The sequence below is a fragment of the Sciurus carolinensis genome, chromosome 4 (assembly GCF_902686445.1).
Source record: "Sciurus carolinensis chromosome 4, mSciCar1.2, whole genome shotgun sequence".
In the NCBI taxonomy this organism is placed as follows: domain Eukaryota; kingdom Metazoa; phylum Chordata; class Mammalia; order Rodentia; family Sciuridae; genus Sciurus; species Sciurus carolinensis.
The window spans coordinates 139,050,567-139,064,881 of NC_062216.1; the positions used below are offsets into that span (position 1 = coordinate 139,050,567).

The 14,315-nt window shown below is 33.5% G+C and overlaps 1 protein-coding gene across 13 annotated transcripts in view; it reads right to left on the bottom strand.

The window, feature by feature from the left end:
* The window catches only part of Ppfia2 (PTPRF interacting protein alpha 2), a 462,148-nt gene that overhangs the window by 49,484 nt on the left and 398,349 nt on the right, over window positions 1–14,315 (bottom strand). For 3 of the 13 annotated variants that reach the window (XM_047551043.1, XM_047551054.1, XM_047551050.1), the window contains one exon: window positions 7,391–7,399. The exons of the other annotated variants lie outside the window; for them this stretch is intronic. In XM_047551043.1, coding sequence (XP_047406999.1) covers window positions 7,391–7,399 — 9 coding nt within the window. The remainder of the gene's footprint in view (window positions 1–7,390; window positions 7,400–14,315) is intronic. 13 annotated transcript variants of the gene reach the window in all.

Consider the following 14,315-nt stretch of genomic DNA (forward strand, 5'->3'; position numbering starts at 1 on the left):
CCGCAGGTTATATGGAAGAGTTTATCCCACTAGAAAGTTCAGGCACAGGAACAGAATATGATTTGTACATTAGAAAGTTCCCTTTGACTGCTTAATACAGGAAGACTTGAGGTAGGTCAGCCAGAGGTGGTAGTTAAGGATTTAGTTAGATGTTGCTATAGCCAAATAAATGTTGATGGTAATTTGGCCTTGAATTGTATCTGTAGACATGGTGAGAAGTGGTCACCGTAGGGATTCATGCACATGGTGTATAACATTCAGTAAGTTTTAACTGAACGAACACATCCCAAATTTGCTTCTTATTATCTATATTATCCTTTGGCTATTTACTTACCTTTTTAAGGCTCAATTTTCTCATATTTGAAGGTGATCATAAATTAATCTCAGTACAAGTATAAGAATTAAATAATTCTGAGAAAAGCATGTAACATTACTTAGGCAATGGATGCTAATTTCCAGGGCCTGTCTCTTCTTATTTTCCCAAAGAATTCATTTTATATGCCACCATCAGATTAATCTCTCTAAAAGCATCTATGAACGTAACACCCAGCTCAAATTTCTGTAGTACATTTTTATTGACTATTGAAAGAATGGTTTCATGATCATTCCTGATGGGCCTCTACATTACATTTCTAGATGTGCTACTGAATCCCTCTCTCCCGCCACATTGATACTCAACACTTTTTAGGCTTCATCTCTTCTGTTCTACTGCCTTCCTCTCCATTTAGAATGGACTTTTCCTCAGTTCTTTTCCTCCAGACCTTCCCTGTGCCTCAAATGCCACCACTCTTACCACATGTAACACTGGTAGGCAGATTACCGCATGTGCAAAAGGCCTGTCTCTGTGCTACAGTCACCTGAAGACATGAGCCATCTCACTGGCTTTTACACCCCAGTTTTACTACATAGTGATTTAGGAATTTTAACTAAAATATTTGAAAGGCAAAATCAGCTACAATTTAAAAGTGGACTGAACAAACTCCTAAATAAAATTTAACTGGAAGAAGTTTATATGCATTGTGAAGTACTCTTTCTTCCTAAATTGTATGAGGAATTTGCAGGACAGAGGTGCTTGAATATTTTCTCCTGAAAGGGAGGATTATTTCTAAATTATGTGCTATTTTTTTTCTTATGCTCAAGTCATATATTTTTTTCTTTTTGAGAAAATACTCATCAGATTCCATCATTCTTTACTTTACTCCATTACGGAGTGAATGAAAGAATCAACACTATCATAATTTTAAGAGTATGCTAAATTATACATTAGACAATCCTTTTCAGAAATGGGTATTCTTTTGGCAATTTTATCAGAATGGTAAAACTTGAATTTGTTAGTGTTTATATTTTCACCTATGAGATCTGTAATTTATTAGTTATGCACAAAAGTTAAAGACCATGAGGACAGTAATGGGTTTCCCCCCATATTCTTTCTAGTGTAGATGATTCCTTGCTGACAGTGGAAAAAAAAAGAAAACTTTATTCTTAGTCCACTTAGTCCAGGGTGCTATTTTGGGACTGCCAATTTGTGATATGACTGTCTAAACACCACAGAGCACTGCTCCCTGTCACTCAAGGTGGCTGTTTCAGTCACCTTCCATTCAATGCTTGTCAACTTCCCCTTCATAATTTCTACTGCATTCCTTTACCTCATATTTTTGCTGCCACAAAGTTCTTTTTCAGTCTTTAATTGGTCTTTCTCTAGGTTTCTTACACTGCCATGAAAAAGAATCTTTCTGGGAGACAGATTTTGTAGCAGAGTAGATAAAAGAACAGTTCTCCAAATGACATTGCTAGAGCTAGATTCCTGTGCCTCTCCTTAGCGGCACATCAGGAAGCATGTTACTTTACCTTGCTGTGCATCTCCTTGCTCATGTGTAAACCGTAGCTGATAATGGTACCTACCTCAGAGGACTGAAGGTTCCTTGAGAAAATATGTGTAATGACAACAGCGATTTGCATAAAAGAAATGGTCAATAAATGTGAAGTCTTACTACTTATAATCATAGTGCTGTCCTCTTAGAAGTCATAGATGATTCCTCAAATACCTGCAGTATTATCCTCCCCTTAGAAGTCATAGATGGTTCCTCAAATACCCCTAGTATTGTCCTCAACCTACATTAGAAAAACTGTCATGGCTTAATTGTGATTTTCCTTCCTAATCATCTCCCCTTATTTCTAATCAAAATTAAAAACTTACTTTCATAAATAGTTTATGCATTGCTAATTCCTTTGCAAGTACCACTTCCCAGGAGAAAATTCTTTCCCCTCTTTTTCAACTATCAAAATCCTACTGTTGGCTTAAGTTGACTTTCTTTTCATCTGAAATAGTTAGTGGTCAGCCCAGTTCACAGTAATGTTTTCTCCTTTGCAATCTGAAAGCAGATAGTATCAGCACCACTCATAGAGACCTTGGGCTATAACCACATGCACAGGCCTCATCTCCTACCCAAGGCAGCAAACAAAGCCCTAGACATGAGTTTGCTGCCAGTGCACCATGCACTTTCCTTCATATGCACCAACTAAGAATATCCTTTGAGTGATTTCTATATTGTAATCTAAAAAATTCACAATGTTGACAACCACATAGAATTCTTGCTTCTTGGGTGATTTTTAAGAACTTTATCTTCTTTAGTTAACCTCTACTTGTTTATAGAATCTTAAAAAAAAAGAATAATGACTTTGCACAAATGTTACCCAGGTTGGCTGCAAATGGCGATAAGTGCTATTTCTCATGTTCAAAAACACATTTAGTAAACCCACAGAGTACTCCCAAACCTTTTGTTCAAACTCTCATCATTTGTGGATAATGGCAATGGGCTTCCAGGTCCCTGTCTCTTTTTTGGTACCTTTCCCTACAATCTTGTTCTCTGACCTCCAGTGAGATCTTCCCAGGCACAAATCTTTTTAAAGACTTTCCTACTTAAAACCCTTACCATTGTACTCAAAAAGAGCAACCAATATCTTGTAAAAAGACCCCAAGTGATCCTTTTTGCTGCTTCTGCTTAATCAACACTGAAATACTAGCTATTCTCCAAATACCTCACTGTTTTACCCTTCTCTGACTTTCTACCATGCCTTTTCCTTCTTCCAGGAAAAGTCTTCTTTGCATCACACTGGTGACAATCCAAACTCTTCTTCAGAGACTTTATCCTTCCTATTAAGATTCCAGGATCTCTAATTACAAGAGTACGAATTCTCCTATACAACACTGTAACTCCTATGCATTCTGGTTATTGTACTTATATTTTTCATTTAAAATTTATAATTTTATTTAAATGTATTAAGTAAATTACATTACAATTTACTGCAGTATGTGCTACAGCAGAAATTTATCTAATTTGTTCTTTTGTTCATCTGAACCACTTCTTATTATTTAAAGTATAACACAGAGGTTTGAAAGAGCAAAGGTTCTAGATGTAAACATATTAGGCATTAGATGACAGCTAATACACACTTGTTATGTTCCATGTATCAAGCACTATCCTAAGTATTTGAGAATATTAACTCCTTCAGTCTTCACAGCAATCCAATCAGATATGCACCAACACATGTTTGTTGATGAGAATATTAAAGAATAGAGATCCCAGGGAGTCACAGAGCCATTGGGGGCAGAGCCTGAATTTGAACCCAAACAACCTGGTTACAGAGTTGACTCTCTTAACTCCCATGTTATCCCTTAGCTAATTCACCTCTCTAGAACTTTTTTTAAAGAAATTTTTTATTTTAGTTGTAGATGAACATGACACTTTTATTTTATTTTATTTTATTTTACGTGGTACTGAGAATCGAACCCAGTATTCTACACATGCAAGGCAAGTTCTCCACCCGAGCCCCTGGAACTTTTAATAACTGAAAAAAGTAACACTTTCTCATTGTATCAAAAGGTAGGACCCTCTCTTTCTTTCCCTATGGTTCACCATTTTTTAGAAGTGGCATATAGTTATTTGACTAACAGTTGATGGATAAGGTCTATACCTCCTTACTGTCACATATATCAATCCTCAACCCTTTGAGAGAACAAAGGAACTGTGACTTTTCTTTTTTCTTCTTCACATTTTAATTTTTAAATTTGTTCTAATTAGTTATACATGACAGTAGAATGCATTTATGCATTTTGATAGATCATACATAAATGGAGTATAATTTCTCATTTTTCTGATTGTACATATTACAGGATCGCATCGGTAATGCAGTCATATATGTGCATGAGATAATAATGTCTGTTTCCCTTTTCTTTTTACTCTATATTAATAAGTTCTGTATCTTGGACACAGGAAGGTTATCCTAGTTTATATAATTGAAATGAAAAAGTTGATTTGTTGTGAAATTGATTTTGTGTAACTGAATTATGAAGTCATTCTCTGATTGAAAATTTATCTTTAGAAAACCTTATTGATTTGCTGTGATACATGTCAAGTACTTAGTTATTGAAAAAACAAGAAAAAATAAATATGTGGATTTTTAAGAATAAGATATAAGTCAGATGATTTGACAATTTAAAGTTGTATCAGAGAATAAATTTTCCTTGCACAATATTAGTAGGAAATGTACACAGAATTTACACTATTATTAATTATAAAATGTATCTTGTTCCATTAAAATTTAATATTCAAGAGGGTAAGAAGGATATAATCTCCTCAAATTGTAACCAAACAATGAGCTTATTATAACTCCATTATTCAGGAATCTGCACTATTTGACCAATTCAATGAAAATCAAAAGTGATTTAAGAAATTGCTTGTTGAAATTCTGGTCAGTAAATGTGAACAAAGTATAGTACCATCTACACTTTTTTTTTAACATATATGCAAGCCAAAAATACATATCTTAGTTAACATAATTATTCTAAACAGAAATATGTCACAAATCCCAATCAGCTGCTTCAGAACATTGATTATCTAAATACACATATTTAGTGCCATAAAATTAAGAGTTTCAAGTTCAACACTAACAAGGCAGACTTGATTCTGGAAGTGCAGCATAGTGTGATTTGTGTGTGTGCAAATGCAATATATGTGTATCCTGTTGCTACATATTTCACATTCAGTAAAAATGCATAAAAATCCATGACACATTTAAGTGGTATTTTATGTAGACTCCAGTAACACACATTAGGCTGTTTAGATTTGAAATAAATTGATTACATTAAACCCAAAATTTATTCAGATTTAGAACTGCTTTTTCTTCAAGCTGCTGTGAAATATAGGGCACAGTCTCTGGAAAGAAATTTAATTTATTTGTGAATTTGAGTTGGGATTTACATAATTTCCTTCCTCAATTTATTTTGAGTTTAATCATTTTAAAAACCATTAAAAAGGTGTAAACACATACACAAAAATGTGATTAAGCAATGCAATTACTCATGCTGCTACTGAAAACGAGAGGGACTCATATTACTTTGCACTAAACAATCTCACTTTTGCTAGACCCTGTGGTCTATTCCCCAGCCCCCTCCTGTTAGTAATCAGGGACTTGCTAGAGAACATTGTTAATTTCCCAAGTTATGTGAACACTATTTAGATTAGATTGCTTTTGTGCGTAATCTGATTTTGAGCCCCTTTTCATTCAGATTGGAGACTTATGGTTTCCATGAGTCTTTATATATATTCTATATATATATTCTATATATTCCATTCTATATATATATTCTATATATTCCATGAGAGTTTATATATATTCTATACTCTTTTGGGGCAGGGTGTTGATAATAATGTTAGTCAGCACACAAGATATCAGTCATACAAGGGTATGTAGCCAACAAGTGCAACAGGGGGGCTTCAACTCTGATTTCTGATACATAATTTAGTGCTTTCTGCCCTCAACTCTTCCATGTCATTGTCACTGTTTGGAACATCTTCCTTCCTCCCTATATCCTCCTGAACTTTCTTTTAGTGATGGCACTAGGGAAAAAATTTGAGGTTTTAAAACATGTAAGTTCTAAGAACCCGTGCAAGAAAACAAGAAATTCAATTTTAGAAGGAACACAATTATGTCAAATTTTTGACATACATTAATGAATTGTTTATTTTTTGTTTGCCAGTATTTCATTCCAGAAGAGATGGGGAAGTTAAATTTTATTTCTTGAAATCATTTTCTTCATAAAACTTTGATTTCATTAGAAAAAAGAAGACCAAATTTATATGATGACATGAAAACAATGCTTTAACTCAATGTCAAAAATATTAATTATTTTAAAAAGAGCTTACAAAATTCATTTGGCCAGTATGATGAGCTAGCATTCCAAATAGGTCTTGTCTTGCAGTTTTAAGAACACCTTATTCAAGCTTTCCTTAATATTATACTTAATCTTAACTTTAGGTAATACTGTATTGTTAAAAAATTATCTTGAGGAATGAATAATTAGAGTATTAATAGGTACTAACAGATAACAGATAAAATATCTTAGAGTATTAATAATTAATACAATTAGAGTAGAAAAACAATATAAAATTGCTATTTAACAAAGTATAAGATCTGATATTAATATATTAAATATCCATAAAGACAGCTAGTAATATGCTTTGTAACTTCCTATATTCTTGCATCTCACTGGAACAATTTTGTTTATGAAAAAAAACTTGCTTTAAATTTAAAAGTAATATCTCACTCTTAATGAGTTCACTCTGCTACCAATGCAGAAGTACATACCAATGTAAACATGTTATAAATATTATGCTCATTTTGTTTTACTTTTTACTTTGAAATGCTACTTCTCTGAAGACTTCCTAATATACCTAACTTGATTTCCAAGATCAGGATTTAAATGTAAAACCATTATCTGAAAATATAGTGTTTTAAACTTTAAAATTTAGTCAGTAGAATAAGAAATAATGGAAAGAACACACATTCAACCCATTAAGGTACTTTGGATTCTCTAGGTACTAAGGTTTTGCTGGGAAAACTCAACATTTGATCTTTTCTGGCAAAATGTAGTTCCACTAGTGGAAGAATAAATTTGCCTCTTGAATAGAAGGCAGGTGGAGAGCTAAGGATCTGGCAGGTTCAGATTTGCAGCACAATTGGTAGCATTGTGGCCTGAAGGATGACTTGAGTCTTACTGAGTGCCACATTAACTCCTAAAGAGTGACTTGAGAACTAGGGGAAATAAGGTCCACAAGGTCTTTTGACAGCTACCTAACAGAACTGAAGAAATAGAAGTGCCTGAGAGGCCAACATAATTAATTTGAATGTGAACATTTCTCTGAACCAATGATTCCTTTTACTGTGTGGAAATGAATATACTTCACAGTTTTCATTTTAGGTCAGAGGCAGTGCAGCTTGTGTTACAACCAAAAAAAAAAAAAAAAAAAAAAAAGAAATACTAAAGAGAAAAGAAAAGAAGATGTTGCTGAAAATAAACATGTTCAGTAGCCATTGTGATTCAACTTACCCAGATGTGCTTTTCATGAGATGGAGAAGGATGGATGGAAAAGAAAAGCACACAAATATTAATGGATACATTTCAATCAAAGAAAGCCATGGAATAAAACAAGAGCATTATTTCAGGTGTGACAAGCGCAGATATGAAACAACATGGTGCCTTTTTTATTGTCACCATGATACACATACTCACTGTGTTCAAAAGCTTGGTTGGGCTGAGGGCAGTTCTAATAGTTGACCAAAAACATTGTCTTGAGTATGAGTCACTCTGAAACATGCATGACCACATTTTCCAGCCTCTGGTACACCCCAGGAGGAAATCAAGGCACCTCAGTGTAGAATATGCTTCACCTCAGGTCACACCTGAGCTACTTTAAAAATAGAGGCAGCAACCTACTAAATGGCACTCAGAATTTCAGATAACCCTGTAAGCCCACAGTCAAAGCTCTGGAGAGGGGCACAGTAGAGCTCTGCAAAGGCAGAAACTGGAAGTGAAGTAAGTACTAGTTTGAGAGTCAAAAATTCCTGGGTTCTAATTTGTCTAATTTGGCAACCTAGTCAAAATTCCTACCAGGTTCTGATCTTCAATTTCCTTAATATTATTCTGGAGCAAGAAGAAAATCGTGGTGTCCACTCCAGGTCCAGAATTTTTTATTCTAACAAGTGCTACAACAACAATAATTATTTTTATGTAAAAATGCATGCACCAGTAATAAGAACACAAGAAAATGCAAAGAATTTGATTATTCTTCTCCTCTTGCCTCATTACTTCCTCTTTTATTTGAAATGGAAAAAATAGATGTTAAGTTTGTGCCATTCTTGTTGCTTTCCATAGAAATATTTGATAAATTTGCTTTGAAGAAAAAAATGAACTAGATCGATTCCTTGATATTACTAGAAATCATCACAAAATGACATTGATTCAAATGTAACTCGAAGTACCATTTACTACCTGTATGTAGTAGAGGCATTGAAAAATGTGGAAGTTAACTAATTCAACAAAAAAAAAATGGGAATATTGTTTTTAAATTTCTAAGCAAGCATAACGGATTAACTCTTAGAAAAATGAAACTGTTACTACAATTCATTTAATATATTCAATATAACAAAATATGAAACAGAAATTCCTATTTCAAAAATTAGACAAGTTAGAGCATTTCCTTTTTTATTGCACAATTATAAAGAAAAGGTTGATGTGCAATGGAACACCCTGCACGTGCCTCATCTGAAGGCATTCATTCAGAGAAACCATGTATATTTTAATACAGGGGCACTTTGAAAATATGCAAATTCTTTGGCCTTAGCTCCACAACAGCTGTGGTAAGTCTTTAAATTTTCACATAAACAAAAACATAAATGTCCATTAAAGTGAAACCACAATATATTAAGAAATTGATCATCATACATGCAACAGAAATGAAATTAAGACCAAAAAGAGATCACTTTTAGGTGTTTAAAATGATTTTCTTGTCAACGTACCTGTGAACTCTATGATGAGCTCTAGGAAAAAGAAGTAACATCTGAGCTTTCTAGGAAAGTTGCCCAAAATATTTGGAACCAGTTATTACCCTGAGAAAATAATCTTCCTTAACCTAACAGCTATCTAGTTGTCACTTTCAAATAAAACAAAGTGATTAAATTTGCATACAGTAAAATACTAATATTTTTCAGACCTTCATTCATTTTTTATTAAAATAGGAAACTTATGCCAAGGAGAACACCTAAAAATATGAAATATAAGAGAAATTATGAAAATAAATAAGAAACTCAAATTTTAAAGTATTGTTTATAGTTCTAATATTTTGGTCTTGCCAATAAGCATACATTGTCTGATTTCTCATAGTTCTTATAAACATTCAATAAATTTAAGAGCCATCATGGACAGCTATTTTTAGTCTAGAATATTAACTAGTTCAGCCTATGACTTTCAAAAATGTGTTCTGCGAAGAATAAAAATCTGTAATCATAAATGACTCTGATTTTAAGATATAAATTTCATATAGTAGGTAGTATACATTTGCAGAGGTTTTCTTTGTTCCTCTGGTTAAAGTGTTCAATTTTTCTTCTTTTAAAAATTAATACATCCTTTCTTACAAACATGTATTTACATGAAGATATAACCTCATCATTCTTTTTCCCTTGATTCCGAAGAGTTAAATTTATGATAATAGAAGAGATTCTGTTGTAAATAAATATTCTGCAGAGTAATAAGGGGTGAGCAAGTTTTAATCAATATAGGAAAGAGCAGGTTATGACACCATCAAATGGATAAGATCAGATTCAATTATGGACCTAATGTTTTCCTGGGAACATCAGCATACATTTGGACACAAGAAAAAGAAAGGACTCACTAATATCTGTCTTGTTTTCAACAATGGGGCCTTAAACTTTTCCGTGGTCTCGCTTTACTCTACCAGATCTGCTATCAAATGAATGAACTTCCTGTTTGTAAACTCAATGATTTTTGGATTTAAAATTTCAGATGAGAAACAATTCACTACCTGTGTTTTATATATGGAATGTAATTGTCTCTTGCTTCTTAAGGTTCAAGTTGGTGATTCAAATATTTTAAAATCAAATATTAACACCAATTTGAGAAGTGAATGGACTATGTCTGGAAAAGAAAAGTAGAATGAAGGAATGAAGGATTTCATTGAATGAGTTAAGGTGAGAATGTTAGAATATCTCATCTGGGAAAAGACAAAGATGACAACAGAATTTGACAGTAGAAGAGCAAAGGAGGAAGTCAACATAAAATGATCTAGGAAATGGTAAGAGAAGATCTCGAGTAAGATCAGGGTTGCTCAACTTTCTGATGATTCCTCTCTCTCGCTCTCTGATTATAAGCCCATGAGCAGATGTATATGTGAGGATAGTGGACTCTCTACCATGAGTTGCACAGAGAAAAAAAAAAAATGATAATATAGAACTATTAGGGTGACTGGGAAGTATAGAACAACCAAAAGAAGTTGGTCCAAGTTTCCCTGCTATAATCATCCCCAGCTGCACAGGAATTTCCAAAAGTGTATGTAGAGAAAGAAAAATTTCTTGGGGGCTATAGATATGTTATATAGATGTAACCAATGAAAAAGAAGTAAAGAAATTTAAGAATTTTTGAGTGTATGGAAACTCAGGGTCTGGAATCTAAGTGAAAAAAAAGAGGAAGGGGAGTACAAGACGGGATAATGCACTGGGAAACAATAGAAGTTAAAAAAAAAGGGAGAGGATTGCAATGTAGCAAAATGAAGAGAGAAAAGACTGTGGCTAGGGAGAAATTACATGTTTGAATTATAAATTTAGAAGAACAATTTGTGGCGAGGAAGAGATTCAGAAGATGACTCTGGGGAGTGTGTGATTTGGTGCAGAGAATGACATTGGAAGTAATGAAGCCATAAACTAAAAAGTTAGGTTGGGAATGGGTAAGTTATTTGGATAATAAGATCATCTGAGGATGATGGCAGCATAGCTTCATAGACAAAGACAGATGATAGGACACATGTGGAAATAAATAACCAAACAGGTTATTGGTGGTCCTTATACATGAAATAAAACAGTTCAGAAGTTTTAAGTATGGCTCATCATCACACTACTTCAAATAACTTTTCTTTAATATTGACTTCAAGTAACTAAAATATTTGAAATTCATTAAAAGGGATTGATAAATATTTATTGCTCCAAGAATTTATTATTCATTTTCCAGCAAACATAATGAAGTCAAGCCCCAAATTTATATTTTGATGAAATAGAATTCAACATGGACATTTATATTGTATAGTTGTACATGTGTGAATAAAATAAATATACACGATACATCAACATTTAAGTGAAAAGTCTTCAAAATAGAACTTTTCCATAAAATCACTGAGAAGATATACACATTTTCTGCCTTTCATACAAGTGTGAAGCCAAGGAAGAAAAGCTTGATTCATGAATGGTCAATTTTAAACAACTATGTGAAAAACCCATATCTTCCAAGACTTTATGAACAAACAGCACTATACAGAGCCAATACAATATCCTATATTTGGAGGAACAAATGTGGAACATTCTTCCAAATTAAAAAGTCAGTATTATATTTAAATATATCTTAATTAGTACTTTTTAATAAAGGAAACAACTTATCTGTGTCATTAGATGCTACCTTGTAAGTTTTACTGAAATGAAAGTTTAGATTGATTCAAGCACACGCTTCCATTTCTCACATGGCTTGTTTTCTAGTGAACATTACTATTATTATGTCAAATTTTGGAATACTGTGTGTGGCTAATTATATCAAAAAAAAGGCAATTTTACAATACAGCTACATCTCATGTTTTGAAATTATCCTCCCACTCTTCAGAAAGGTATTTTTTTAAATATAGTTGCTGCTCAGTTTGAAAGACAGGGTGGAGGTAGATAAGAAACTAATTATTCCTTAGGAGAAAAAATATGCTACTCTTTTCAGAATATAAAGAAAAAGAAGGATTCTTTATTCACACTCTATATATACCATTAAAAATATATAGATGATTCAAGGTCCTGTTAAGATTTGAGTATATACCCTGTAGATCATGACCCGACCTCAGATCCTAAATAATCCAGAGGAAAAGTGGGTTCTAGAGATCTCTGTTTTTGTATACCAAAGTGTCTGGAAAGCTGCACTTTCTCATGTGTGGAAGAAAAGAGCAGTTTCCACCTCGAGGCTTGTGGAAAAAAAAAAAAAAAAAAGAGGTAATACATGTAAAATTCATAGAAGAGTACCTTGCCTTGTTCATTGCAATGTCTGGATGTGACTATTATATAGTAACTACACATAAAACATATTATTATTACTACTTTGATAAAGACAAGGAGGAAAATGAAACAGAGAGATAGGAGTAATCGTAAGCAAGAAATAGATATTACACACATTAAGACCATGAAGTGTAAAGTTGAAAATAGAAAGAGAGAAAACTGGTGAGATAAGCAGGAATCAGATAATGTAGGGATTTGTGGGCTATATAAAGGCATTTGAAATTTATCCTGGGGCTGCTAGGAAATAATTGAGAGGTTTTTAGACAGGTTCAGAGATATGATTTAGATAAATCTCCTTAGCTGAAGTAGGAAAAATGTATTACAGGAAGACAAGTTGGAAGTATGGAGACTTTTATAGTCTAGGCCTGAGCTTGAAAAGAAAATCAATATGTTATAGAGATTTTTAAAGAGATGTAACTGGCTATAGTTGGTGAAGCTATAGGGAGTGCATGGAGGAAGAGTAAGGACAAGGAAGAACACCAGTTAAGAAGTAGCCCAGGGCTGGGGGTATAGCTCAGTTGGTAGAATGCTTGCCTTGGAAGCACAAGGCCCTGGGTTCTAATCCCCAGCACCAAAAAGCTCTTGCAAAACATGGTGAATTTTCCTAAGTCCCACCCGACATTCTATAAGAAGTGTGGCAATCACCAATCCCATAAAGTGACACAGGGAAAGCAGCATTATGACAGGAAACAATGGCTATGGTGAGCAGATGAAGCCAAATTTTTGAAAAAAAAAAAAAAAAAGGCTAAAACTTCAAAGAAGATTGTGCTGAGAAAATTGAGTGTGTTGAGCCTAACTGCAGATGTAAGAGAATGCTGGTTATTAAGAGATGTAAGCATTTTGAAGTGGAAGGAGATAATGGGGTTGTGGCTCAGTGGCAGAGTGCCTGCCTATCATGTGTGAAGCACTGGGTTTGAATCTCAGCACCACATATAACTAAGTGAATAAAATAAAGGTCCATCAACAACTTAAAAAAAAGTAAAAAAAAAATAAAATAAAATAAAATAAATAAGCAGCCCAGGTTCAGGTTTGCTCAAGAAGGTAGAAATCACTGCCCTCATTCCTGTTTCATTTTCTGAGATTTCCTCTTTTTCCTAGAGTTGTCTGCATATCTGGCTTCTACTTATGCATTCAGATATTCAGAAACTGAGTTTTGAGTAGATAAAATATGTAGGGGTCAGTATGATGAAAAAAATTCAGAATTCTGAATTCTTTTCTATAAATTGTATAAAGAATCATGAGATCTTAGGGCAGGGGTAATTTTAAGAGAGTATAGTTCAATCTCTTCCCTGAAAGTTGATTTCCCCATAATAATCCTGCCATCATAAATGTACACAGCAGGTCTTCATTGGACAAATTCATGGAGGTCAACTTTCTTTCCATGTAACCAATTGCACTAGGAGTGTGATTCCTAATAGTTCTCATTTGGAATCAGCTCAAATTTATCTGTCATAACCTCTGACTTTTGGCCCAAGGTTTTATCACAAGGCCTTGAAAACACATTTGATGGGTGGTTCTTTTTTCTCTCAGCAGCATCTGGATCTTTGTACTCCACACTCTACTGGTCTAATCATTACTAACAGTCCTTGAGGACATGGCTTTGTGTCATTCACTATTATGGTCATGTTTCTCTGAATACATGTTGATCTTAATACACAGATTTCAAATATATTTCCCAGAAATTAACAGAGCACCCACCTATGATATATGCTCAGTGCAGAGAATTTTGATCCTCTCATTACTTTTGTGGATATTGAAAAAAATTGAATTTCTTTTTTAGACATCGTTCATTTGTATTTTTTGTAGATAAATTTTTAATAGGAGCTGCAGTGAAATTATATATAAATTATAGGTATATGTAAAATATGAATATACAGAATATATATTCTCCTATGTACAAGTAATCAATAACTGTACTGAGGCTGGCAGAAGGATCATCTTTAATAAATTTTAACTTGTTAAATTTGGCTAACTCTATAAAGGTATTTCATAAAATGTTTTAGCCAAAAACTTAATTATGTCTTCTAACTCTATATTGTGACAAAATCTGATGTTCCTCTTTAAATTGCTTGTAAAGGTGCCAGGTATGCACCTTCTATTCCACTCAGCCAGTATCAGTTTATTTATTCAGCCCCTTTGATTATAAAGGTCATTTACTTTTA